General features: G+C 42.3%; 6 protein-coding genes across 6 annotated transcripts; 4 read left to right on the top strand and 2 right to left on the bottom strand.

Moving 5' to 3' along the window:
* Positions 1 to 4489: 4489 nt before the first annotated feature.
* EAE98_004218 (uncharacterized protein) lies at positions 4490 to 6314 on the top strand (the record flags this gene model as incomplete). The annotated part of the gene is made up of 5 exons (XM_038951838.1): positions 4490 to 4658; positions 4718 to 4868; positions 4922 to 5889; positions 5941 to 6224; positions 6279 to 6314. The coding sequence occupies 5 exons, from the start codon at positions 4490 to 4492 to the stop codon at positions 6312 to 6314; spliced, it is 1608 nt and encodes a 535-aa protein (XP_038811374.1).
* Positions 6315 to 7889: 1575 nt separating this feature from the next.
* Positions 7890 to 8797, bottom strand: EAE98_004217 (uncharacterized protein; the record flags this gene model as incomplete). Its single annotated transcript, XM_038951837.1, has 7 exons — positions 7890 to 7949; positions 8073 to 8138; positions 8206 to 8271; positions 8323 to 8388; positions 8438 to 8503; positions 8552 to 8670; positions 8722 to 8797. The coding sequence occupies 7 exons, from the start codon at positions 8795 to 8797 to the stop codon at positions 7890 to 7892; spliced, it is 519 nt and encodes a 172-aa protein (XP_038811373.1).
* Positions 8798 to 10698: 1901 nt separating this feature from the next.
* Positions 10699 to 12153, top strand: EAE98_004216 (uncharacterized protein). The gene is made up of 2 exons (XM_038951836.1): positions 10699 to 11334; positions 11389 to 12153. The coding sequence occupies exons 1-2, from the start codon at positions 10998 to 11000 to the stop codon at positions 12054 to 12056; spliced, it is 1005 nt and encodes a 334-aa protein (XP_038811372.1). The 5' UTR covers positions 10699 to 10997; the 3' UTR covers positions 12057 to 12153.
* Positions 12154 to 12945: 792 nt separating this feature from the next.
* On the top strand, positions 12946 to 13636 carry EAE98_004215 (uncharacterized protein; the record flags this gene model as incomplete). The annotated part of the gene is made up of 2 exons (XM_038951835.1): positions 12946 to 13308; positions 13466 to 13636. 2 exons carry the CDS (start codon positions 12946 to 12948, stop codon positions 13634 to 13636), a joined length of 534 nt encoding a protein of 177 aa, XP_038811371.1.
* A 916-nt stretch (positions 13637 to 14552) lies between these two features.
* On the top strand, positions 14553 to 17189 carry EAE98_004214 (uncharacterized protein; the record flags this gene model as incomplete). Its single annotated transcript, XM_038951834.1, has 5 exons — positions 14553 to 14750; positions 14974 to 15322; positions 15377 to 15510; positions 15562 to 16434; positions 16497 to 17189. 5 exons carry the CDS (start codon positions 14553 to 14555, stop codon positions 17187 to 17189), a joined length of 2247 nt encoding a protein of 748 aa, XP_038811370.1.
* A 4602-nt stretch (positions 17190 to 21791) lies between these two features.
* Positions 21792 to 24347, bottom strand: EAE98_004213 (uncharacterized protein; the record flags this gene model as incomplete). Its single annotated transcript, XM_038951833.1, has 2 exons — positions 21792 to 23739; positions 23806 to 24347. The coding sequence occupies 2 exons, from the start codon at positions 24345 to 24347 to the stop codon at positions 21792 to 21794; spliced, it is 2490 nt and encodes an 829-aa protein (XP_038811369.1).
* Positions 24348 to 27612: the final 3265 nt, after the last annotated feature.

The raw sequence follows: 27612 nt of genomic DNA, 5'->3' as shown, positions 1-27612 counted from the left end.
AGAGTATGAGATATAGAAAATTCTTCTGAAATTGATCAATTGATAATCTATTTTTATACTCTATAACGTATAATGTATAATGTATAATATATAATATATAATATATAATGTATAACGTATAATATATAATATATAACATATAACATATAATGTATAATATATAATATATAATATATAACGTATAATATATAGATATCATTCTCAAATCAATAAATAACTAATATCCCGATATTCTAGTTACAGAAATGAGAAAATAGATGATGTTTTGGATTTGAATAGATTCTATATGCGGATTTTCTGACTCTTTAGATAGGAGATTTTGAGAATTGTATAGATAGGTACCTATCTAATGAGAATTTAAAAATCTAAGTGTGAAAGAGGTTTGAAATGGAATGATGGGTTGTTTATGCGGTTTGGAATTTAGAGGGGTGTTGTTGGGTTGTTGGGATGATGGATGATGGATAATGGATGATGGATGGTGGATTGGTAGATGTGTGAGTGTGCTTGTAATGGGAAGGAATTTTTGATGTGTGGTGATGATGAATGGTTGTTTGTTATATGCTTGTATTAATTTTTTGGATCTTCTCAATTCTAGAAGAAAGATTGTGGAGCGGGTTTGAGGGAAGAAAGCGGAGGGATTAATGATGGGAGATGAAAGATGGATGTTAGATCCTACGTACCATATTTCTTGAGATAGATAGAAAACAAGATTTATATGAAGATGTGGATGAAACATTATATTTGTGTTTGACTTGGATCCGAAAATACGAATGACCATATGCAGGAGTGTTGTTTCAGGAAATCTGCAAGATACTTGAGAACTTGAAGGCATACAATGAACATGAAGCTCTTGAAACCGCTGAGAAGATGAAGGAGTTACAAGAAAAAGAAGAGTAGTAGTAGAAGAAAAGCAGAGAGAAGAGAGTAAGGAAGAAATAGGAGAAGGGAGAGGAAGAAAGCATAAGAAAGAAATAAGAAATGGGAAGAGAGGAGGTAAGATGTTTTTTCATTGACTACAAGATTATGAATTTGATTCATTGAAAGATGACGTTTAGGAGAATGAGAAAGTGGAGGCACGTGGATAGAGGTGATACTTGATTTTATTATTGGAGATCTAATCTTTGTGTAATGATAATGGTGTGTGTAAGTGTATTCAAGAGGTAGATTTTATTTTCCTCAAATCTTCCTGGTGTGAGAGAGAAAGGTAGAACTGTATTCATTGTATCGAAACTTAGATCGGGATATAGATCAGTACAAATTGCATCTGGGCATAGCTGAATTGAAAATCAATCTTCTGTTGTCTGTGATTGTATGTGAGTGAAGGAATGCGTATGTAGCAATGCGATAGGGATGTTTCTGCGAGTGTTTGGACGCGTGGAATTGACAGACAAGCCAAAGTGAAGCAGAAAGGGCAGAAAGGGTAAGAATATCAAAAGGAGAGAGAGAGGAGAAGACAGGAACATGTTATTAAAACACATCTCGTACTGAAATATACATATGAGGACCCGTCCCAAGAAAATCAAAGTAATGACCAAACACCTAACAATGCACTTCAAAACATATGAGAGTAAACCAAGGTTACTCGCATCTAGTAAATACCAAGTCTAGAATCTCCCACTAGAGAGATAATTGACTCGTGATCAATATGTCACCTTCTAATCATGATGAAGGATTCAACCCCTCTTCTTCCCAGGAAGTAAGCCCATTTTCATGGAAAATACTCCGTGGAATAGCTCGGCTATATTCCTTCATGTGAGATTCTAGCTTGATTTGTTGATTCTCGCGATTGCTATTGAGGGCGGGGCTGGAAATCAATCATGGCGTAGAGAATGGATTGTGTGAAGAGGATTTAATAGATTGAGATTCTACTTTTCCTGATAGGTAGATAGATGGTTTTACTATTTGGAGGTTATTCAAGTTGGATAAAAATGGGGGTTTTGGGTTTGAATTAGAGATGATGTGAGTGAAAATACTGGTACTGAGGTTTGAAAATTTGAGGTGGTTGTAAAATATGTATGTTGGTCAATGCTGCTGACTAGATTTTTAGACAAGATAGGACAGGACAGGCTCGAGATAGATATGTACTTCCCCACTGTTATCGTTATAATATATTTATTCCGTTCTGCATCTATGTAAGTATGTAATATATACGCCTATACAAAAGCATTCGATTCAACAACATTGCTGGACTCCTCGGTGGACTGAGCTAACACATGTTTTATTTATGAGGCGATCTGAGAAGTTGATTCAGATTAGGTTTTGGGTGGATTTTTGTGGAGTTTGGAGTTTGGAGATGGCGCGGAGGATTTTGTTTGATGAGGAATCTGGCGTGATATGATATTTCCCGTATGTAGATACCGATTGATATATGTGTTTTGTGTTTTGTGTTTTGTGTTTTGAGTCGGAGGCCCTGGTGTTTATTGAAGTTGTTTGTGCTGCTTTTGGGAGGATTCTGTCGGGGGATGAAGATATATTCTTAATAGGGGATGCATGCATGCCAAGACTTGTGTTTGTTGAGTTGGTTGTACCTTATAACCAGCCACCAGTTTTGTTCACTAGGTATGGAGTACAGATTGGGGGATCCAAGTATAGATGATCTCTCGTGATTGAGTCAAATGGAGATTCATGACATGCTTTTGATATGTAGAATCTAACAGTGGCTTCATCTAGGCGTTGGCCATCGAAGTCTGTAGTAGCCATCAAAGTCTGTAGTAGCCATCAAAGTCTGTAGTAGCCATCGAAGTCTGTAGTAGCCATCAAAGTCTGTAGTATGGTTAGAACAATATATCATATCTAACAATATACAAGTATGTCGTTCCAGAATGAAATTTACTGCAAATCCTCTTCCTCCCTCCTTTGTATCATGTATGGAAGCTTCGGAAGATATGGAAAGTGGTTGGTAATACAAGTATGAGTGAGTGACTGATTATATTATTTGACAAGGATTCTCCCGTATATACAAGGTACCTGCGAAGTAGCATGTACATCTTTAATTTCTAGTGGTGGTGGACGGATGATATGATGATGTCGATATTGGGCTCAGAAACAATAAGGTTAAATCAGGTCAGCAAAGGGTCACCACCACAATGGCACCAACAGAAAGCATCCGGCACATAGTATGAGAACCAACCACAATCATTTCGTACCTGCTTGCTTGCTTGCTTGCTTATGCTTTTCTTTATACAAACTTTTTACTTTCTTCATCCAAATGCTTGACCTATGAACATCAACCTATCAACCTATCAATCAACCCATAACCCTTGAACTAGGTAACATCTAGCCCTATTGTTTGCTTCCGTTATCTACCTAGGTACCTCCCTAGAGAACCTAGACACCTGAATAAATGAATTGAAAGAATCATGACGTCTTTGTGATAGGATGAAATATCTTTAACTTCTCTTTTTTGCCCTCCTTTAACTAATGCATATAAAAGATTACCGAGTACCGGTATAGAAAAAGTGAATATGTAACCAACTACCTAGGTACCGGAACAATACGCGCATTCGCTACGCTCCTCCTTTTTGAGTAGATTCTACGAGTAATTGTCTGCTACTTCCAAGGTTATTACTGACAACTGTGAATATCTCATTTCCTACGATACACATCCTTCCTAAATTCATTCAACATCCTTCCTAAATTCACTCAATTATACCTAGGTCTTTTCTAGTATCATTATTATTATTCATGGGCCGGATTAATCCACCAACATCTCGCGCCACTAGTCAATAGATCATAGATGGCCTTTTTTCCCTTCTAGTTCCTCCCTAGTATATTAGCTCTTCGAATTCCACTCCACTGATGTTCATGTTCATGTTCGAATTTTCTTTCCTTTCTTTCCTTTCTTGCCGGGCGGATTAACCCTTGTTTGCAAAGGTCTCTCCTCTCGAGGGTCTTTAATATTAACCATTTAATGAAATCTAATCCTGGTACAATCCAATAGCAAATACGTTAGATGAATTTTTCAGATCGGTCTATTCACCCGATTGTGTCCCAATGTGCCAATCTAACCAAACTCATCAAATTGGATCCAACATGATTGGGTCTGGTCGTCATTCAGGTCACCATGGTAGCTGGAGTGGATTACTTAATCAAATTCCGTAACTTCCCAATTGTTCCTTACGGTAATTAACTATTACCTAGTACCTACCTAGTAGAGTAGCAACCTGAGGTAACCTTAGCTTTTGGTGCGAGGGTGCTTCATAATTTAATAATAATTCCCGACTTTCCCATCCCATCCTCCCACCCAAAATTCTTTCCTTCTCTTCCTTCCCCTGCCTTCAATTCTTCTTAATCCTTTTCATTCAACAACTTGTCCTATCGTTCAAGTACCAGATATCTTCCAGATATCTTCTGACCAGAGAATTGCTAGTCCACAGTCAGATTGTTCTTCTTACAAGATTGTTCTGCATATCAATCTTCTTTGAGTGGAATTGTTACTTGCGACCATTTTCACCACCTCGTTTGGTACAGATACCACAACGAACAAATCATGGCGGACGTGGTACAAAATATCACGTATGCCTCACCTGTGGCAGATGCAAAATTTGCTCAGATTATTGGGCATCCTCAACTCAATGGTTATCTAGCCAAACTGGCAGAAGTCAGCGCATGGCAGATTGTACTTACAATTCTTTGCCTCATGGTAGCTTATGATCAATGTAAGAAACTTCTCGACGCGTCAATCAACCAATTGCACCACCCACTAACAACTTTCAAGGTAGTTATCTCTGGCAAAAAGGTTCAATCATCGGTCCAGCATGGAAAGCCCCCTTTATCGGTCCATTTTTACAATCTGTCAATCCAAAATTTCACGAATATCAAGCAAAATGGGCAAGCGGTGACCTCAGTTGCGTATCTGTTTTCCACAAGTAGGTCAAGACTATTATCTGCCACTCCCAAATCAGGCACTAATCTCGATCAGATTCGTCGTTATTGCTTCTACTCGTGATATGGCCAGAAAAGTTTTCAACTCCCCAGCATACGTCAAACCATGTGTAGTCGATTCAGCACATAAATTGTTGGGCGAGACCAACTGGGTTTTCCTTGACGGAAAGGCTCACGTTGATTTCCGAAAGGGTCTCAATGGATTATTCACTCGCAAAGCTCTCGATTGTTATCTCCCAGGACAAGACGACGTCTACAATCAATACAACGAAAGATTCGCCAAGGTTACCGAGGAAGCTGGAGGAAAACCCGTTCCATTCATGTCCGAATTCAGAGAATTGTTGTGCGCCGTTTCCTGTCGTACATTTGTTGGTTTCTACATCTCAGACGAAGCTATCAAGAAGATTGCCGACGATTACTACAACATCACTGCCGCCTTGGAATTGGTCAACTTCCCAATCATTCTTCCATTCACCAAGTCCTGGTATGGAAAGATTGCTGCTGATATGGTTCTTGAGGAATTCTCCAAATGTGCCGCAAAAAGCAAGGTTCGCATGGCTGCCGGTGGTGAAGTCTCTTGTATTATGGATGGATGGGTCAAGTCTCAACTCGAGTCCGCTGCTTGGCGCGAGGCAGAAGAAAAGGGTCTCTCAACCAAAGGAATGACGAAGCCAACACCATTACTCCGTGAGTTCACCGACTACGAAATTGCTCAAACCGTCTTTACCTTCTTGTTCGCTTCCCAAGATGCTACGAGCAGTGCCGCCACCTGGTTATTCCAAGTTATGGCCCAACGTCCTGAGGTTTTAGATAAGGTCCGTGAGGAGAACTTACGCGTTCGTGGTGGTGACAAACGAGTTAGACCAAACATGGACATGATGGAAAGCATGAAATATACTCGTGCCGTGGTTAGAGAGTTATTGAGATGGCGCCCTCCTGTTCTCATGGTTCCATATGTTGCCAAGAAAGCATTCCCAATCACTCCAGATTATACTGTTCCCAAAGGTATGTCAAGCTGATAAAAAAACAAAAATCCAATTCTAACCACTGAAATAGGAGCCATGATTGTGCCAACAACATACCCAGCTTTACGCGATCCTGATGTCTATGACCGACCTGACGAATTCGACCCTGAACGTTATTTCTCTGGTGACGCAGAAGTAAAGGGTGCTAAGAACTATTTGGTCTTTGGAACTGGTGCTCATTATTGTCTGGGACAAGAATATGCCCAAATGAACCTTGCTCTTATGATTGGAAAGGCATCGATGGAACTTGACTGGGTTCATCATCCAACTCCAAAATCAGAAGAGATCAAGGTCTTTGCTACAATTTTCCCTATGGTTAGTACACATTCACATTGAATGGCTCTTGATCATTACTAACACAAATTACAGGATGATTGTCCATTGACCTTTACAAAGAGACCTTAATCATCTTGATATCTCTGTTCGAAATTTCGAAAATTTTCATCAATCTTCAAACTACCTTCTCACCATTTTTTTATTATCGGAACGCCAATCTCCGCATACTAGGGGCAAAGTTGCGGCAGTAAGGTTATGATCATTTTAATGCATTAGACTGGGCGTTCAAATATTTCTGTCCATTAAATTATAGGGGAAGGATAGGCGTTATTCATGAAAGTAGTAATGAAGATAGGAATGGAAGAGTGGGCTTGTGTAATTTCTTCAACCTTCGACGAAGAAAGCACATGAAACTCACCAAAGGGTACTTAATCAATTGTAATTAGTCATCAACTTTTGTTTTTCAAAAGAGATGAGAAGGGAAGCATGAGAAATGAGAATGAAGATTCATTTGAATTGCAATAAGTGGCTTAATGAACACTTGGATGATTGAATAGTGTGATATGTGATTTGAATGATAGAGTAGTTGGATTTTTCTAGATGTAGAGAAGATATTGATCAAAGTTGGTCAATTGTACATTCTGTTCGTGATTATAGCTAGCCCTGGAGGTACTTGGTTGTATGGTTTGTCTATTATTTCATACCTAGGTAGGTAGGTATCTTCTTTTGCTGTACTCTTTATGGGATGGGATGGGATGGAATAGATGAGATGGGATAAACAGGATGAGATAGCAGGGAGGCGAAGCGAAGCGAAATGAGATGAGATGAGATGAGACGAGGGGAAGAGACGAGGTGGAGAGATGGAGAAAGAAAGGGGAATGGGGATGGGGATGGGGATGGGGATGGGGATGGGGACGGGGACGGGGATAGAGATCAGGATATATGGGTATATTCACCACTACAGAAATAGATGGATGCCGCGGGTAGTTGGCAGTTAGTTAGGTGTTTGAAATTTTGGGATTTAATTTTTTGGGTTGATGGGTGGGTGGTGGGTTGGGTTGGTTTGGTTTGAGGGATAGATTTTGGCAGGGAGATGGGGGAGGGTGATGGGGGGAGGGAGATTGTGGGAGGGAGATGATTAGAAAGGGGCGGTAGTGGGAGTGGGAGTGGGAATAGGAATAGGAAATCGAATCGAGGGATTTCTGCTGTGTGGATATGGATCGATGAATGCGGAGCAAGAGAGGAAGAGTATATAAATATACACACATTAATATAGGAATCACATCATATTGTGCACGAGAATGAAATAGCTGGAAGGAAGATGCGGGTTGGGCATGTATATTCTGTTCTTTTCTGTGCTGTGTGCTGTGTGCGTGTCGCTTGTTCAGTTTTGATTTGTATGTATATCAGAGCGGTTGGGAGTGGTGAGTTGAAGCTAGGTCACGGAAGGAAATTAATTGTGTGCGTGTTTTGATTTGATTTGATGGATGTGAATGGAAATGTGGATTGAGATATTGGGATGGGTGGGGTCAATTTCTGTCTCTCTCTCTCGCTCTCACGCCCGCGAATACATGAATTTGCTCTCCTCTCCCCTTCTCGGCGTATGATACTCGGTAATTAAGAGATAGATCTGATCTCTGATGCGGAGACGGAGAGAGATCTGGAGATGAGATGGGGGTGGGATGGGGGTGGGGGTGGGGAATTTTATTCCTGGTGCGTGTGGCGGCTGTTGACGTAGCTGAGTTCGGGCGAGCGCTTGGAGTTCTGGGGGAGGTTAGTGTGTGGGGGGTGGGGATTGGGGGGTGGGGATTAGTGGGGGGTGGTGAAGGAGGAGGAGAAGGAGAAGGGGGAGGGGGAGGGAGGTGTGGAGAATAGTGTGGGACGTACGACGTAGCTGAGTTCTGGGGAACGTTTGGAGTTGACGTAGCTAAGTTCTGGTTCTCGCTTGGAGTTCTAGAATTGGAGGTTAGTAGATGGGACAGGAATCAATGGAGAAGGAGGAGGAATGTGCGGGACATACGACGTAGCTGAGCTCGGGCTCTCTCTTTGAATTGACATAGCTCAACTCAGGCTCTCGCTTGGAGTTCTAAAAACTTGTCAATAGGGTCTATTCGAAAATGGGGAGTGCTAAACTAACCACGTAACTAAGCTCAGGCTCGCGCTTAGAATTGACATAGCTAAGTTCTGGTTCTCGCTTTGAATTCTATGTTTGTGTGAGCTGGATACTAAAACAACATATCTGTGAAACAAACCACATAGCTGAGCTCAGGCTCGCGCTTAGAATTGACATAGCTCAACTCCGGTTGCCGCTTCGAATTCTACACTCCCGTGAGCTAAATACCCCACAGCAACTTCACAAAACATACCACATAACTCAATTCCGCTGCGCGGCTATTCACATAAGATAGCTCTGGATCACGTTTAGCCATGAACCAATCCAGCTGCGCATACGTAGCATCCAACACACCTCGGGCTTTGACTTCTTCTACTTAAGTCAGTCAGTAATGTTTTTTGTTTGAGGGAGGATATAGTAGACCTTGAACGGGGCTGAGAGGAGCAGCATATGCGAGACTGAGAATGGCCGTAGCCAAGATTGCGGTCATTCGAACCATTTTGGAGAGGTTTCTGTGCAGTGTTGGAACTTCTGTGATGGGGTTGTTGAGTTTGGTTGAAGGGATTTATGGTTTAGATGGTTGAGAGGATTAAGATTAAATTTCTAGTTGTGGACTGTTTATATAGATATTTTTTGACTTTCAAATGAGTGAAATTGCGTGAGTCTTTTCGATCTACTTGCAAAGCCGACCGGGAGATCCGAAAGTGCTGCACAAGACTGTTCCGTAGAGTAACAAGCTTCGAAGTTTTGTAACTAACTGTTATCTTGCCGCCGATCTATTCTTTTCGTTCATTCATACAAGATAAGATTATCCCCGCAAAGAACACTGGTGTAATACGTTCTTAAACATACAATCATATGCACAACCGACGTAATTTGCAACGAGTCGTGTAGTCTATCGGATCATGTATTCGGCAAGCGAAGTCGAACTCAACCCCGATTCGAGAAATCAGAAAGATGTACAAATTGTGAATTAGATCCCAGTATCGTTTCAAAGTATACCTGCAACTCGAGTTTTGTCGAAAACGCTACAAGGATGTCAAAGCAGGTAATCATGAGACTTTTCAAAACTCTCCGCTGCGACGAAAATTGTGGCGAAGCAGAAATCAAAGAAATACCTCAAATTATTGTTTCTTTATCACCAAGTCGTTGTTTGTGTTTGCTGAAGCAATCCGTGCAAGTAATGGGTTATACGTCATTTTTAGATATCTATCTGCATATGTGAGTGACTTTACACACTTGCGAGAATAGAGTTGGTTTGATTCGGGCTACATACCGAGAAGCAAGAGTGAAATGGGAGGATGGGAAAATTGATGGAGAATGTGTGGGTGTGCAAGCGAGGATTACGCGGGGAGTAAGCAGGGTTGGTTGGAATAGGGGGGAAGAGGTACTCTTCATCACCACGAATAGGAGAGATACACGCTGATCTCACTTGGGCTTCTGTTGGGAGATTCAATGTACCTAGAATTGATTCTTAATATATAGCGGTTGTAGACTTCAAGTATTTTGGGCAGGAGACTTCACGACAAGCGTTTCTGGTATTTCCAGGAGTAAAGATAGTGTTTATTCGATTCTCGCTTTTGTGACAGAGAGTAGGCTAAATCGGTTATGATGTCAATAGTATTGCTATAGCCATGTATTCTTACATACTTTTGATCTGTGGCCCATCCGTTTAGTCCCTGTATGAAATATGATCCATACAAACAGCGATGCCCCTCAGATAACTATCTCTGAGTTACGAACGACGTGATTTCATATCGAGCGAGCAGCTAGCTAAGATAAAGATGCAAAGATAATTTGGCGTTTGCTCTCTGCTGCTGATCTATCAAGGTTGCTTCCGAGTGTGAAGTTCGGGCCCAAAATATTTCAAGTCGTCAAACCCGCGTAGATGTGTTCTCGGAAGCTTTACCCACACTTTTCAAGATCATCAACAATACAGGGAGTGAAATTTTAATCTACCGATAGATACACATCCACAGCATTTCTTCTCGTCCAACTAAAGTCCAAAATGTATTCTGTACCACCAACCGAGAAACACAAAGTTTGCCACGCGAGCGGGAAAAATTAGCCGAAACTTCCATCATGAGACTACAGATGTCGTGCATGTTACTGTCTACATGAGTTGGCTTGCATATTCGTGAATCAGTTGGATCTAGATAACTGTGCAGTATGTGGCTTATCTCTTCTTGGCTGAAAGAGAAGAGGGTGGTTTTCTCTTATCTAGAGAGAATATGGGGAGGAAGTTATGACGGGTATGTGTAACGTGTTGAGATAATCGAATGTTGGGGGTTGAGTGTTGATTGTGAGGGAGTACTAATGGGTGTACGGACTGATGAAATGCTGCAAAAATAGATTGATGAATATTTCTTAATACATCAAATCGTTTATTTCTAGAATTGTTTATAATTCTTGATTCGAAATAGAATAATCAAGACGTGAGTTCTAACATTAGACAATTAAAAAATGAATTTGCTAAAAATATCGAAAATTGGGAGGTGATTTGTCAATCCACACACTTGCTGGTGGTCCGAAGTGCAAGCAACACGAGTCCTGATTTATGATGCTATATCATACCCATTAGCTGTATAACTTACAATATACCATCTCCCATTCCGTTTGAAAACAACTAATCTATCATTTGCTTTTTCTCTCCGCATTATACTTCTCTCTTCTCCCATTTCCAACCCCTCCACTTCAAAATGGGTTTTAATCAACGCATATTACAAATATTCAAGCACAATAAGCCATTCACATATGCAGAATTGGATCCCTCTCATGTAAATTCGGATAACGAATATCAAGATGAAGATCGACTTCTTAACCGCTTTTCTGTCGGCGATGAGTCATTCGAACATACTGAAAAGGAAGAGAATGATACCTGCCATAAGCATCATTCGTTTGTGAGGTGTCTGGGTTGGCTAAATGGTCTTTTCTTTTGTCTGTCTTTGTACTTATTCACAGCGGCTATGCTTAATTGGAAGCAAGTTCCCGGTGGAAAAGAGCGAAATTGGGCGTTGAAGCAAGTCTCCGAAAAATGTAAGATCTAAAAATCTTCCAACACCGAAACTCATCTCATGAAAAAAATCATAGCTCCAATTCTAGACGCAATCGACATTCCCCTTTCAACCTGGCGACTCAACGGCACCTTCCTAGAACGCGAAAACGAATCCATCTATCGGAAACCTCCATCCCCAGAAGTCGACGCAGCATGGGCTCGTATCGAGACTCAAGATCCCGTTCCCATATCCCGAGAAGACCTCATAAATCAAGGCAAAAACCCAGATTTGTATGCAAAATTTCCCGAATCCTTCGGGTTCGGCCGCGATGCCTTCATCGGACGCATCGACGTCTTCCATCAAATCCACTGTCTCAACCGGCTACGCATGCATCTCTACTGGAACGTAGAATACTATTACCCTAACGAACAGATGGGGAAGTACCATCAACTCCACGCTTCGCATTGTGTGTATGCCCTGCTGCAGAATCTGATGTGCCAGGGAAATGTGGATACGTATGGACATTATTGGGTGGATATGCAGGAAAATGCAGTGCCGGATTTTAATATCAATCATAAGTGTAGGGACTTTGAAGCGATACTAGAGTATCATGATGAGATTGCGGTGCCGTTGGAGAAGTTTGGGGCGTTGAGGAGACCGGTGGATGAGCCGGTTAGACATATGACGCATGAGGCGAAGGAGATATTTAGGTGGTTTGATAATCATAAGGATGATGGACAGGATGGGACGGAGATTCTGTAATGAAGTGGAGTGAACTGAATTGGAAGTTTGATGCTGTGCAATAGTATTGAGTTTTTAGAGTTGAATTGCTGTGAGAACTATGATAATGTGCATCGTGTTGAGGAAAAGTTATCTCTGTTTCTGGGAAGAAAAACTTACAAACATTAAGCCTGTCTAGTAAAAATTATCAATCCAAATAGCCAGGATACGTTAGTGAGTGATGTCTGATCACGTGCTCAACGTCACCTACTCTAGCTCCATGCACAGATATACGAGGATGAATCTATATTAATAGTCGGCTCTTCCAAGCGGCCTCCTAGTTCCTAGTCGGGGAAAGCGGTTGTCCCCAAAAATTTTGGTAGGTATTTTATAAAAAAAGAATAATAAATGATGGATAGATTTGATATTATTATATGATTATAATTTCTTTAAATTTAATAATATTATTTACTATATTTAGCTTTAATTTTATTTATTATAATAGATGTAGGAAATGAATAATAAAAATTAATATTTTATTAATAGTTATATAATTTATAAAGGTTGTGATTGATATAATTCAATTATTATAGTATTTTCGAAGTTTTTTAGGGACAACCGCTTTCCCCGACTAGGAACTAGGAGGCCGCTTGGAAGAGCCGACTATTATCACTTCGAATCCACGAATTTATCATTTGGAATAATTCTCATATTTTAATTAGACTACACTATTAACAATTATATTACAATGGTAAATATGACAAGAACTCAAGCAACAAGTTTTATCGTGTTTTCTGACACACACGATTACAAATTTGGCGACAACGCCTCGAGCAAATTGTAGCTTCCTGTCCCAAAAGTCGATGTTCTTCTCCACTATGGAGATTTAACACAAGTTGGAGGTGTTCCTGCCTTCAAAAAAGCACTCGAAATGCCCAGCAACTTTGAAGCAGAGCTTAGACTGGTTATTACAGGAAATCATGATTTGGAGCTTGATGAAGGATGGTGCAAAGCACACCTCGAGGAAGACGAGGACTATCTTGACGACCATGCACGGGCCATGGAGGTAATGAAGGGGGAATTAGCGAAAGAACCGGTTGTTACTTATTTGGAGGAAGGAACGCACACTTTCAATCTTAAAAGTGGTGCAACATTTAAGATATATGCTTCGCCATACCAACACGAGTTTAACGATTACACCTCTCCTTACAAACGTAACGAAGATCGATTCAATGCATCTGGGGAAACTGCAGAGGGCGTAACTTCCATTGCTGAAAATCCTATCCCAGCTGATGTGGATAGGTATTGTTATGACCCACGGACCACCAAAGGGCTTTCGTGACGAGAACTTGGGCTGCGAGAATACCTTTCGCGCAATCCAATGTGCGAAGTCTTTGATGAATTGCTTCGGCCATATCCATGAGGGGTATAGCGCCAACAAAATCGCATAGGAAGATGAGATGAAGAGAGAGGATGACCTGGTCAACAAGTATCCGCAGGCTATGGATTTGCATATTGAGTCTGGCAAAGAAACTCTGATGGTTAATGCGGCGATTCTGGATGGAGAACATCAGCCTACCAATGCTCCCTGGATCATCAACTTGGACTTGCCTTCTTCATAGGCAAACGCTTTCCCATAGTCCAGACTGTGATTCAATGATATAAGGTTTCAAATATCTAAAAGCAATCAGAAATCTGCAAATAGTTCAATGTTCAACCAGATTTAGTCTCACAAATGATTTGATTATTCGAATTGGTTTGGAGATTTGATAATCTTCATTGTTGAATTGAAATCCGGACAATTACACACCCTGATCCAAAAGAACAACTGGATTAGCTCAAGCTACGCAATAAGTATTATTGTCTCAACCTACGGATAAATTGGCCCTTTTCGTTTCCCAATCTGAAATTCCCATCTCACTTATACGTCATAATACTTTGAAAATCTGCCAGACTCACAGTTCAATGTCTTAGGAGCAACTTTAGTGTTATCCCGCTTTCAAAGTACTTCAATTACTTGGCATTTCAGTCTCGTGGTACTAGAAAGCGAGACTTGACTCTAATATCTGGAGTTTTATGGGACAATGAGCACATGTCTTGCTTCGTCCCAATGTTGTACTACAACTGATCTTCATCCAACACAGACTGAGTGCTTCTTATGTACTCTGACTGCACTCTGCTTTCGTCATTTTTAAGGTTCTCGAAACTGAAAGGATTGGAAAGATCAATAACCTACCTCCAGATACGGTGTTCGAATCTGGACAAAGATTAGGCCTATGGATGAAGGCGATAGTGAAAGTACGACATGGGAGTTATTGTGTTTGAGACAAAATCTATGACACAAGTCCTAGTACGACTTCACAACTTCACATATGCTATCCGGCGTTGCATCGCAATTACAATGCGATTTTTAATTCTAAGCTGAGCTCAGACACATCACATGAATGAGACAGTGAACGAAACATTCAGATACAAGAAAGCCTACACCCCATTTCCTTTTTGATTTCTTTCTCCAAGTATTGCTATTTCCGTCTCAAGATGAAGCTCTTGAACATCTTTGCATTCATCATTACTTCAGTTGAAGCATCTGAGGGAGGTCATCATGGCCGTCCCTTCCAACCATCTCGACCTTCCCTACGCCCCCCTCCAACTTTTCCAAGACCTCATCCCAAAAACACATCAATTCCTGGACCAATAGTCGATCTCGGTTACGAGCGTCATCAAGCCATCTTCAATGTCAGTACCCCTTATTCATTCCCATTCAGACCAGAGTATCCGATATTTTGGACTGCAGTTCAACAATGTAAGGTTTTGAATATCTAAAAGCAGTTGGATATCTGAAAATATCTCAATGTTCCAATTGCCTTAGAGATTTGATAATCTTCATTGTTGGATTTCAGTTTGGACTATCAGACACCCTACCTATTCCCATACTCTTACTAACCAAATCCCCATCTAGTCCACCGGCCACTATAATAACTTCAGCAATATTCCCTACGCTATTCCACCTCTCCAAGATCTTCGGTTTTCAAAACCTCTTCCTATAAATAGTACTTCTTCGCATATTAATGATGGTTCCATCGGACATATATGTCCACAAGCTCGTCCAGATTGGACAGAGGATGCTGGTCTACTAGTTGCGTTGTATACTTTGGGACTTATTAATAATATAGATCCAAGTCACTTGAAACCAAATCCATTTGAAGACGTTCCTAATGGTTGGGAAAGCGAGGATTGTTTGTTGTTGGATGTGGTTGTACCAGAGGGAGTAGCTGAAGCGGTGGAGGAAGATGATGATTTTGTTCCTTGTAAGTACTATCACCGTATGATATCGCTGAATAGAGAGACTTACAAAACAATAGTACCAGTAATGGTTTGGATACACGGAGGGGGTTTTACGTTCGGACATAAGAATCAAGATGGTAGTCCATATGGTTTTCTCAATGCTTCTACCTTCACATCAGAAAGCGTAGCTATCCACGATAGCATCATTTTTGTTTGTCTATCGTCCTCCTAGGGCTTGCTCACAACTAACATTTAACTCAAGGTAACCCTAAACTACCGTCTCGGCGCCTTCGGTTTCCTCTCCACCCCTGACAACTCGACCGACCCTCACCCAACCCCAAACGCTGGTCTCTACGACCAAGCTCTCGCCTTAAACTGGGTTTCCCAACACATATCCAAATTTGGGGGTGACCCCGACCGTGTGACCGTCATCGGAGAATCTGCCGGCGCATCATCTATCCTGCACCACATTACATCTTATGGCGGCTCGTCGTCCTCATTAAACCCAGATTCCTTACCACGTGCACCTTTTCAACGAGCTATTCTACAATCCCCAGCCTTTTTTCCCGCAGCCGATGCTGATACCGAGCTCGAGGCTTTTGACGACTTTTTATTCGTAGCTAGAGCAGATACTTTTGAAGAATTGAAGAACAAGCCTGAGGAAGTATTGATTTCTGCCAATAAGCTTTTGGTTTCGAAATCGCCATATGCACAATTTACTTTCGGACCTACTCTAGACACTATTTTTATCCCAAAGCCTGTTTCCGTTCTATTGAGAGATGGAGATTTCTGGGATGACATTGATGGGATAATGGTTGCTCATAATTCACTTGAGGGACTGTTATTTACAGACATCAAAGCTGTGGAAAATGATGATACATTTGCGACATTCATACGGAATAGTTTACCAGGATTAAAAGATGAAGATTTAGAGTACATTGTTAAGGATCTGTATCCTTTGGACGACGAAAATGCAGGAGTTCTGGATAAATTGCTCAGGGGTGCAAATGCAACAGCGGAACTGAGCACGATTTGTAATGCGGTGTATTTGCTTGATGCTTTTGGAGCTGAGGGGAGTTATAAGTATGTTTTTGGAGTAGAACCGGGTGTTCATGGACAGGATGTTGGGTTTTCGGTTAGTGAATCCTCTCTTGATATTCTACGTTTCCATTTCAAACATTCTAACTGTATAAACAGTTCTATCAAAAACCGCCTTCTGATCCAGCAGATATATACAACACGGGAAAGGTCCTTCCATCTACCGAAATCGTTGCACAAACACTTCAGGCCTATATTGTTGGGTTTGTGAAAGAAGGAGATCCGAATCGCGGGTTGATTGGACCAGAGTTTCCAGTTTATAAAGATGGGATTGTAATTCTTGGATCGAAAGAAAATGGAAGTATGATTGTACCGGAAGGAGAAGTGAGAGTAGAAGAGGATTTGTGGGTTGATGTAGGGACGAGAGAGAGGTGTAAGTGGTGGGGTGAAGCGAGATATTGGGATGGATATGAAGGAGGTGATGACAACGATGGGAATGATGGAAGTGATGGAGACAAGAATGGAGACGACGGAAACGAAGATGATGGGAATGAGAACGAGGACGATGATACGCAATCCAGCCTCAAAGTCCACACATCTCACAAAACAATCCCACGCCCATTAAAAAACTGGAGAAACAATCCTTCTTCATCTCAGCTCCAAAACGCCGACTCCATCACACCCACATTCTCAGACATCTTCAAAACCAGGAACGATGGTAAGAAAGTGGAATGGCACGCGGAGTGGAAGTCTGATTGGATGGGCAATAGTGAAAAGGCTTTCGCGAATACTGAGGGAAGTGATATCAAAGGAAAGGAAAGTGAGATTGAAGAGAAAGAAGAGTTGAGATGATACTGGAAGTTGGCTTGAGATATTTGAGAGATCAATTACTTCATAGCAGAGTCTGGTTTATGTTGAGTTGAACTTAGCATTTACTTAAGTAATATCGTGAACGAGATGTTGTGGTTTTGAGAGTAGTTCCTATCATCCTTAGCTAAGTACCCAGGTAGGTAGGTATTGCATTCTTCTACTTGTTTATCATGATATTGGGTTATTGAAACGATAATCTAATAACTAATCAACCCTGATTGTTCCAATCTGTAACAAACATTAAGATGATTCAGATCACCCTACCCCTTTGAGATACTACAGTACAATGGCATTACCCCTCTTCATCAATTCTCACCTACCAGTCCACGAAATCATCAACCGTCGTCTGATATAAAGACAACAACATACACCCTAGCATCACTCTCCCTCCATCCCAAGCTCCTCAGTAAGAAATCCCAACGCTCTTATCCATCTGACTCAAATTCCAGTCTGAAGACACATTCCCCCACCACTATTTGAAACTAGAATATCCAACTTCGATGCAGTCAACTCTCTCAACACCCTCTCCCATCACTCTATCAACACCAAGAGAATTCTCCTGCTGACCACAGCCATCATGCACCATACCCATACCCATATGCAAACTCACGCCAAAATACAACCTCGCCCCAGCACGCTCTCATCTCGTGGTCCCAATGCACCCAAGCATTCATACATACATACATACCACTCTGTTCACGAATTCCAAATCCATCGCTAAACCAATGATAACACATCACACACAAAAATAAGTCTATAGACAGCGTCGCAAATATCCACATCATCTCGTATCAAAACTATTCTCCCACTCCAATCCATCATAGATGGATATATTAACATCAAGTTTCGACTAGATGAATTCCCAGTTTCTCATCATACATCGTATCATAACGAAGTGTATTCAACCATCCAACCAACCAGCCAACCATCCAACTTCCTTTCACACCCTCTCGCACCTAACCCTTCAAATCCCCAATCCCCCAAGGAAGAAAAGATCGCCACCATCCATCATACCCACATACCCACTTACCCCTCCTTTCCCTTCCATCCTCCCAAATCCATATAAACAAACCAAACCACTCAGCTCATTCCCATCTCCACTTCTCTGCATAAAGCACAGATACACATCCCGACTCCGATCTCACCCCATCCAATCCACCTCTCTTTCTCTTTTCCCTCACCTGAACTCTGCTGTTCGTATCTGGGGCGGAATCCTTTAGGTTGAATCTTGTCCTATTACATGTTAGCTTTCCCGCAGCCCCGTTTTCATGCGTATGAATATCATACATCGCATGCATATCAAGATAAAGAAACTTGGACCCGGAATTCTAGCATACACATCGAAGAATACATTCCCACTATCCAGTTTTCCAAGTATCTATCTATCTGTACTGTAACTAGATATGTAACTCCGCCGTTGACCCGAACGATGATCATAAATAAGCTTATAAGATTCGATCGAGACTCCATTGATGCAAAAAGCCCATTGCATTCCTATCCATCCATCTAGGTCACCAGTGGGTATCTCATTATGGATCTCCATCCCAAAAGTTTCATACATGGTTCCCATCTTTATGTCTCTGTGGTCTCCATACGTAGATGTCGAGGAAATGGAGATGTACGAAAACGATTCTGCCTGCATTCTTCCACCTACCTATTTATCTCATCATACAGTAAGGCTAGATGCTTCGCGCTTCATTTATGCCTAATTCCGAATCTCCAAATTTAGCCCTCCCCTTTTTAACCCTTCTTTTCTATTTGCTATTTCCTATTTCCCATATCACTTCATCTCTTTGCCCATTTGTTTCGTACTTATCTGCTTGCTTTCTGACTTCCTTCTCCTCCTCCTCCCCCTCAACCCCAAACACAAACCTCCCGTATACTCTCTCACACCCCTCACACAGACACACACACACACACACCAAACCCTCACCAAGTTAATCATTCCAACTCTCCCCGCGCCCTCACACCTTCACCCTCTCCACACTCACACTCACACTCACTCTCCCTCCCACTCTCCACCCTCCCCTCATGCCCCTCACACCCCACCAATCAAACCCACTCTTCCAAAACCCAACCCCAAATCCAAACCCACGTACCCCTCACACATACAAATCTGAAACATATCCTCTCGCAAGCATCCATCCACTGTTCTAAATCCTCCCATCTCCGCGTATATCCTCGTACTTTCCTTTCCGTAACTTAGATCTATAATCTTTGCATCTTAAATCAAGGAAACGAGAAATTAAGAAAATGAGCTTGTGCAACTCAAGGCTCATGCTCTAGCTAGCCCGCCCATCTGTTCGCATAGTAATGGCATAGTAATGGTGTAGTAACACCTACCAACCTATGTCCGGAATCGCTCCCCATCAATTAACAGACTCACCATACACGCACACACACTATCCGCATTCCCTTCCCATAGTATGATCTCAGCAGCTCTCATCCCATCCCATCCCATCCCATCATATCCCATCATATCCCATCCGATCTCATCCAACCCCAGTATCTCTCTCTCTATCCCAATCCCCATTTCCCCTTCATTTCCCCTCTATCAATCTCCATCTCACATCCCCTAATAGACATCTACCTCCCTACCTCCCTCTCTCCTACTTACCCAGATACCCCCCCCCCCCCCCAAGTTTCTATCTAATCCATCCATCTACTCCAAACTTCCACGCCATAGCCTCTTCTCCCCTCATCTCCCATCCCCATCTCCCACCCCTCTCCCCCTCAAACCAAAAAAAAGCAAAACCCGCAAAAGCAAAAAACCCGAAAAGTGAAAACAGCGAGGTTGGGATGTACATATACTAGATATACATACATACCTAAAAGCACAAATCATAAATCACAATTCCATCATTCACAATTCGTAATATATAATTCATAATTCATAAACCACATCCATAAACCACATCCATAAACCACATCCATAAACCACATCCATAAACCACATCCATAAACCACATCCCTAACCCTAACCAAAACTCACATCCATAATTCATAAATATCAAAGCTAAAGAATACTCATAAACCTCATCCGTAAACCATACCTACCTACCTACCTACCTACCTACCTACCTACTAATCAAACCTATCAACCCTACACCCCTACACCCATACATAAATACATAAACACAAAACACGAATATAAAGATAATGATGATATAATGCCCAAGTCAAGATCAGTCAAGTCAAGTCAAGCGAAGTCAAGTTAAATAAAACCAAGCTAAACGAAGCTACCACGCACCCCCATCTCCGTCCCCATATCCGTCCCCTACTCCCCAGAAATATCTCACTCTTCTATCCCCTCGTCCAATCATCCATCCATCCATCCATTCACCACTCCATCCCTCCACCCATCCATCCATCCATCCATCCACAACCCACCCAGCCCCACCCCTTCCAGCCCAGCCCAGCCCAGCCCACACCACTCAACCAACTACCCTACATGCATAAGTACCTACACACAACCCTTCACCCATCTAACATCCAGCCCGCCAACCAATCCACAAACCACCCGGCCCGGCCACCCAACCTCATTTCCCAGCTCCACGGATCAAAACATCAAAAGATTCCAAGATCAAACCCTATATTCTCAACTCTCGAGGCCATACATACCATACTAAAAAGACCCCCTTCCCTAGAGACGAAAATGCAAGCAAGGATGTACCACCACCGCAAAAGAAAGATGCACGCATACAAAACAGACTAGCCAGACGCCCGCCAGCCAACTCGTTCAACCCATCCCAAACCCCCATGACATACATCATTTCACCTTCCTCTTCCTCGTAACATCCCCCAAGACCCAAGTATTATATCTGCCACCCATGAAAATTTAGAAGCATACACACATATCTAGAACCGTAATCTCTAAAGAAAAATTGTCGAAAAAGCCTTGAGAAAATGTTTGAATAGCATTTGGGTATAGAGGTATCAATATTGCAAATCTCATAGCCAAGTCATAGCCAAGCATGCCGCCCATTAGAAAATCCCGAGTACAGTACCGCCTTGTCCTGACGCTAGAAATAACAATTGAAACCTCCCAAGTACGCTAAATCATGATAAAAAAAATCCAAAGTAATCCCACCCAAACGCTACCCAAAAATCAGACCTAAGTACAAAGGAAATTGGTCAAAACCTCGGGCTCAAGCTTCCTCCAAGTCATTGAAGACAATCGAATTTTCGTATAGGACATCAATGCACTGTGTAATCAGTGGTCGACGATATCGAATGTGACGATGAAAACACTAGACACAATCACGGGTACTAGCCGCGGTACATGAGATCTGTATATACCACAACATCGAATGGCGTGAAGAAGTCGATAAAGCTTGAGAGAGAATAATAGAAAAAAGAGTTGATAATGCCAAAAACCTAAACACCAACGCTGGTAAATCAAAATGTCCCTTTCCCAATAGTCGCAGAAAAATAAAGGGAAAAATCGTGATAATAAAGTGAATCTGTCTTGTTTCATGAATTCGTGACATTCTTACAAATAGAATGTTAGTCGGGTATCGTTAAAAGAAATTGACTCGAGGTGTAATATTTACACAAAAGGTATGCACCAACGAAATCAATCCTTCAAAATGCATTATTGTGTACACTGATCTGACCACTTGTTGCGGCTGCTGCCAGAGCGTCCAATCCTTCAGTGCGATAATGTTGCGTAGATGATTGAGGGACTTGCGGATACATAGTTTGAGTTGACGTAGGGGGTTTATGTGTATAAGAATGTTCATTGCCATTTGAGAGTGTGTGGTAGTGGTGAACAGCTGGTGGTTGAGGAATGGTTCGAGAAGGTTCCTCGTGGTATCCATTGGAGCGTACAACGGCAGGGTTATAATCTGTCGCGGTGGCACTTTGTGGAGTTATAGGCGCTGCACCTTCGGAACCAGTCGATCCTTCCGGAGAAGTTCCTTGGAATCTATTGTCAGAAGTCTGCTGGTATACTACTGGACCGTTGTACCACCCATCGCGTCTGTTTGATCTGTGCATGTTTACAGGTAAGCTAGCGGTATGCTTGTGGTGATAAGATGAAGATGCGCCTGTTCGAGGACTAAGTGCTGGCTGCTCAAACGTTACTCTTGGTTGATTGGCCTGTGATTGCTGTGCAGTTGCATGAACAGCACGAGCTGTCTCGTTAGCCCAGCTCGCAGCATCCGCATGTGGTGGGCCTTGAATTTCCAATTGGGTAAATTGTCGATCAAGGTGAGAGCTAAGAGGTCGGTCCCTGGAAGGCATTGGTCTTGGATTAGAATAGGAGACCGATTCTGATATGGAATGTCTTGGTTGATAATAAGAGCTTGATCTATCAGTCATAATTTGACTTGGACGACGTTCAGGCACAATCGGGTTTGGCTGGTGGTAAGAATTTGGTCTATCGGTCATCATTTGACCCGGACGAGGGTCATCAGACATGGGAGTATTGGTCTGATAGTAAGGCGGTCTATCGATCATTCTTTGACTTGGACCACGATTAGACACGTCGGAGATTGGCTGATAATAGGACGCTGGTCTATCCGCAGGATTTTCTCTTGGACGTTCAGTCATACTGAGGCTTGGCTGATGATAAGAGTGTGGTCTGTCAATCATCATTTGTTCTCGACTACGGCGAGGCGGAGGAGATTCTCCTCTACCAGGCAACAAGCTTGAGATACCAGGAAGTCTTGCATGTTCTTGTGGAGGGGCATTACTGCGAAGGATCGCGGCCGGTTCAGGTATAGGACCATCAGCGTAATGGTTTGCGTTCATAACACTATGCAGTCTCGTGGTGAATGATGCTAGTGTAGCCGCATTGGTTCCTTGGTGCCAGGTTCTCCTTCTATTATCCATATCTGAATGGTGGGCAGCCATCGATTGTCCACCATTGTTGAATGTCGAGTTTGTAGGGCTTGAAACCAAACTTGGCGAATAGGGTGCCGCTGCAGAGAAATTTGATGACGTGCCAAAAGGGTTGGAAGCGGGACCAGTGGGGGAAAACGGATTTGCGGCCGAGGGTGTAGACAATCTTCGACCGGGCGTATGATGCCCGTCATAAATGCGACCAGCTGGTATTTGTACACCTACGCCTGGTCCAGGAGATGATTGAAACCCGAGGGTTGGCCATCGCGGACTATTCTGACCAGTTGAGAAAGTAGCAGAAGTGGGCGTACTGTAACCTCCAGGTGAACTTGGGCGTCTTGTTAAGGGACTAGGCATTTGTAGAGCGAGTGGGCGTCTGAGATTGTGTGCTTGACTATAACTCGATGCGTGCGACATATTCGACATTATGCTGGAAGTGGAGTAGGAATTTCGATGATGACCACGATATGATGGTACCTGTTCGCTCACTGTGGCAGCTCGTTGTCTGCCAGGGGGCTTAGATCTATCTGTACGAGGCTGTCTAGGAAATCTTGTGCTAGTGGCTGCCAACGATCCTGGGGGGATTTCCTCCTTTTGATGTACCGTTTGAGCATGTTGGCGTAAATTGTCTCTTCGAGAGAAGTAACGCCCACAAAAGCATTCGTAGGGACGTTCTCCGGTGTGTTTTCTGCATCACACCAAGGGTTAGTAGATGAGAAGTGATTGTAGAGTGGTTCAGAACGTAGTGAATTACCTTATATGACGCTGCAAATGCTCGGTTCTGGTAAAATTGAGGTTACATGGCGGATAATCCGTGCAATAGAATTTCTGACTCTTCTTCTTCTTGTGCGGTCTTGGGCTATTGCCATTGGAACTAGCAGCATCGGATTTGTCCATATCAACATCCTCAGAACCAATAGAATTATTTGACCTCGTCGAATTATTTCTGTTCATGGCTGTCAAACCTGCCACGGTTTCTGGAATGGTCGCGGCGACATCGAAAGGAGCTTGTGGGAGAGGTCTTTGATTGGCAAGCGCATCTGAGACTGGTCTGAATGAGACTGTTGTAGGAGTTGTTGCATCTTCCGATCCATGCATCGGCCGAGGTTGGGTATTGGGTGCGGTATTGGGTCGAGGTGTCGTAACCGTCGACTCTTGGGGATTGTGGCCGCTGAATGGTCCTTCGACTTCGGAACCATTGAGGTTATTTGTACGGATGGTATTTGTAGGTAGGAAGGAGGGACCGGATCTCGGACCAGATGCTGGCTCCCGAGTTGATTGAGGATCGGTACTCATTGTGGTCGACGATATTGATCTGATCACTACGGACTCGACGAGAGGGGTGATTGCGATAGTAGGTCGTGTGAGGGATGAAAAGGATGAGGCGATGTGAATCGTATCTCTGTCACCGCATCAAGACAAACAAGAGTGTGTTGTTGAATTCGTAAGCAGGGCAAAGGTACCCAAGTAGAGGAGGCTTGGTTTCAAAAGAATCCAGCTCCGGTGATTTTCTTTCAGCCTGGAAATGAAGAAGACACAGCCTAGACCTGCAACCGAATCGAAGAGGGTATTGTTGACAGGACGATGAATTAATAATCGAGGAGTATTTCTTTTTCCTCGAAAATGCTTTTTATTTTTTTCTCAATAGTTGTCCAGTATTATAAAGGTCGAGGTCGAGGTTATCCGAGTAACGGCGATAATATTATGTCGTCGATAAGAGGATGGCGGGGGGGGACAAGGAAATACTAGGTTGGTAGCGGTTACAACAATAATATGCGACCGGGAGAATGATGTTGCTCTTTTGCTCTTTTGCTCTTTTCCTCTTTTCCTCTTTTGATCTTTTCCTGATGTCTTTTCCTCTCTTTGCCTCGTTTCCGCCCGCGAAGATTAAAAATCGATTTGATTGCAAAAGATTATCGCTACCCGGTATAGTGTAGTGAGTGATGCAAGGATGGTTTTCTATAAATCTTTAGACGCTTTAGACGACTCTTATAAGATCTGCAAGAATTGATCTCGATATCGATCTCGTGGTAAGCGGATGAATGATTCAAGCGTCGTACCTTGAATTGATGCAAAGAATAAGAGGCACGATAAGGTAGAAGTATATCTATCGATTGTGTATGTTATGGTTCAAAGATTTTATGAAGATTGCTTGTGTGCGATGATTGTAGTGGATGGTCTTTCGTTCAAAGTTTGCTTGCTTGCTTGTTGGCTGTGGCAGAAGCAAATGAAGGGGTAAAAGAATAGCTCGACTCGAGTAGCCGGGTAGCTAGCTAGTCTTAAGTGTTTCAAGAAAGGAAGGATTCGGGTCAGGACAAGACGAACACCTGAACAAAATATTCCTTGACGACTTGATAGATTTGGAAGATTCGAAAGATTTTTCTGACTTGATAAAAATGGGTGAGAAGAGGTGTAAGTATGATTGTAAGTAAGTATGAGAGTATGAGGGTACAAAGGCTTTTTCATATATATCCACTCAACTCTCTAGCTTTCATGGTATTTCATTAATATATTATATATTATATCGTAGATTATAACGATGAAATCAGATCGTCTCGTTGCTAGCAAGTATTGATAGGTGGGATGAGTTCCAGGTACGATTACTTATCACCGGCAGAGGCAGAGGAAGGGGTAGAGAGGCAGAGTTTTATTCAAAGGAATGTTTTTAGTTTTCGCACATATTATTCTACCAAATGTTAGTATTTCTTCTAAGCAGGGAAGCTGTAAAGTATAAATTTAGTCTTGTTAGCATGCTTCGTAGTAGCTGTCCTCAAGCTCGTTCGAGCTGTCATAGTTGAACCGATAACCTTATGGTAGCGTAACGATAAGCGAATTCAAAGTGGTCTACCAAAAGGTACGAAAAGGTACGAAAGGTACGAAGGGAAAAGTTAACGAATGACGAGAAGAAGAATAAAGGAAATCGTCGGTGTGAAAGTTAGTCAAAGTCTATCTTCGATACAAAGAAAGTGACTGGATTTCCGGTTGTAGACACGCACGCAACACACATCTACCTTTCCAAATCGGAAGACCAAAATAACTTCTCGGCAGAGGAAATCGATAGACGTATTCCCCCTTCATTCCGACCAGTCCCATTCTCATTCAGTCTCACGTACTAGTCTACCCACAGCTGAACAATTTCTACTTGTACATCATTTGATGGCTTATTAGCTGGTGCAGAGCTGGCTGTTAAGATGAAACCAAAGTCCGTACGGAGTACTCGCAGGAACATTGATTTGAATAAATGAATGGGCGTACGGATGAATGAATATAAGGAGGACCTGACAAGATGACAAGATGACAGCGGGAAACCCATATTTTCAGGAACGATACACTTTTTTCCACTTTACAACCCATCGTGCATCTTCAAAACTTTCACTCAACTCTCGAGCCACTTAAAGTGACGAGGATTAACTTGAATTCATGTTCCTGTCCCTTACCTGAACCGCTCCAGCCTGCAGCATATGCGCTTAATATAACACAAGCATCCTATTACATTTCAGCAAGCACTGCAAGTCATCGTTTTGTATTTTCATCAAGTGGATCAATATTAAATAGCACATTCAATAAGCTTCTTCTGCGATTCTACCCCTCTAGAAAAAAATACTGGTAAGAATTCTATTTGTTCACGGCAAATAGATTACACGTAACATGATACATAACATCATGTAATCTGTGACATGTGTAATGTTACAGGATTCGAAGATGATATGATGATGTGTTGTGTTGCTAAAAAGATATATAATACATTACATATGTCGACTCTCGAGAGCCGCCTCGTGAACATGAATGATGTGATATTGGGCTATCGGTATCGTATCGGATCGGGTCTTATTCTCTTCTTTCTCTACTATACGGTGGCTCGGTGGTGAGTGGGTAATCTTTCTTGCTCATTCGTTGCCTTTGAATCTCATGGCTTGACAAGATGCTTGACACTTTCTGTCCGATACGCCCTGTGCTCTCTCTACCTTTGAGCTAATGTGCCGCCACTAACTGCGATAAGCAATCGAGGGGCGGGGCAGGGCAAAAAGTGCTGGAATCCTCTTATTATCAGTCATTATCTTTGCACTCTTACTCACCGTTGACAAGAATTCGAATAAACCATCATCTTGACTTCCCCTGTTTGGTCGTTGACTCGAGTCAATCGATGCAGTTGGCGAGATCCGATACAATCACACCAACCAAAGAGCGAATCAAAAGTTCATCCATATACTTGGTAAGAAGGAAGAAGGTGTTCGTTGATCCAACACGTTATATATAAATCAGCCAGTGAACAATCAAGATGAAGCCAAGACAACACTACGATAGGTACTGTCAAGAAGATGGATGACAAGGTACATCACTACATTGCTACATTTGCTACCTCCACTCCCCCCAAAACAGTAAGCTGACTTTATCATTCAACCACCACGGACGATCACAAATGATCATACACCAGTCCGGTACACTCATCTCATTGCATCTAGCCTCATCTTGTCCGTACAAAGATATCCATCAGCTAAGCAATTCTATGTGGCAGCTGAAATGTATGAGTAGGCATAACTTGATAATGCAGATCTTTAAT

Source organism: Botrytis deweyae (genome assembly GCF_014898535.1).
Source record: "Botrytis deweyae strain B1 chromosome Unknown BDEW_008, whole genome shotgun sequence".
Lineage (NCBI taxonomy): Eukaryota > Fungi > Ascomycota > Leotiomycetes > Helotiales > Sclerotiniaceae > Botrytis > Botrytis deweyae.
This window is presented reverse-complemented; position numbering and strand designations above follow the sequence as displayed.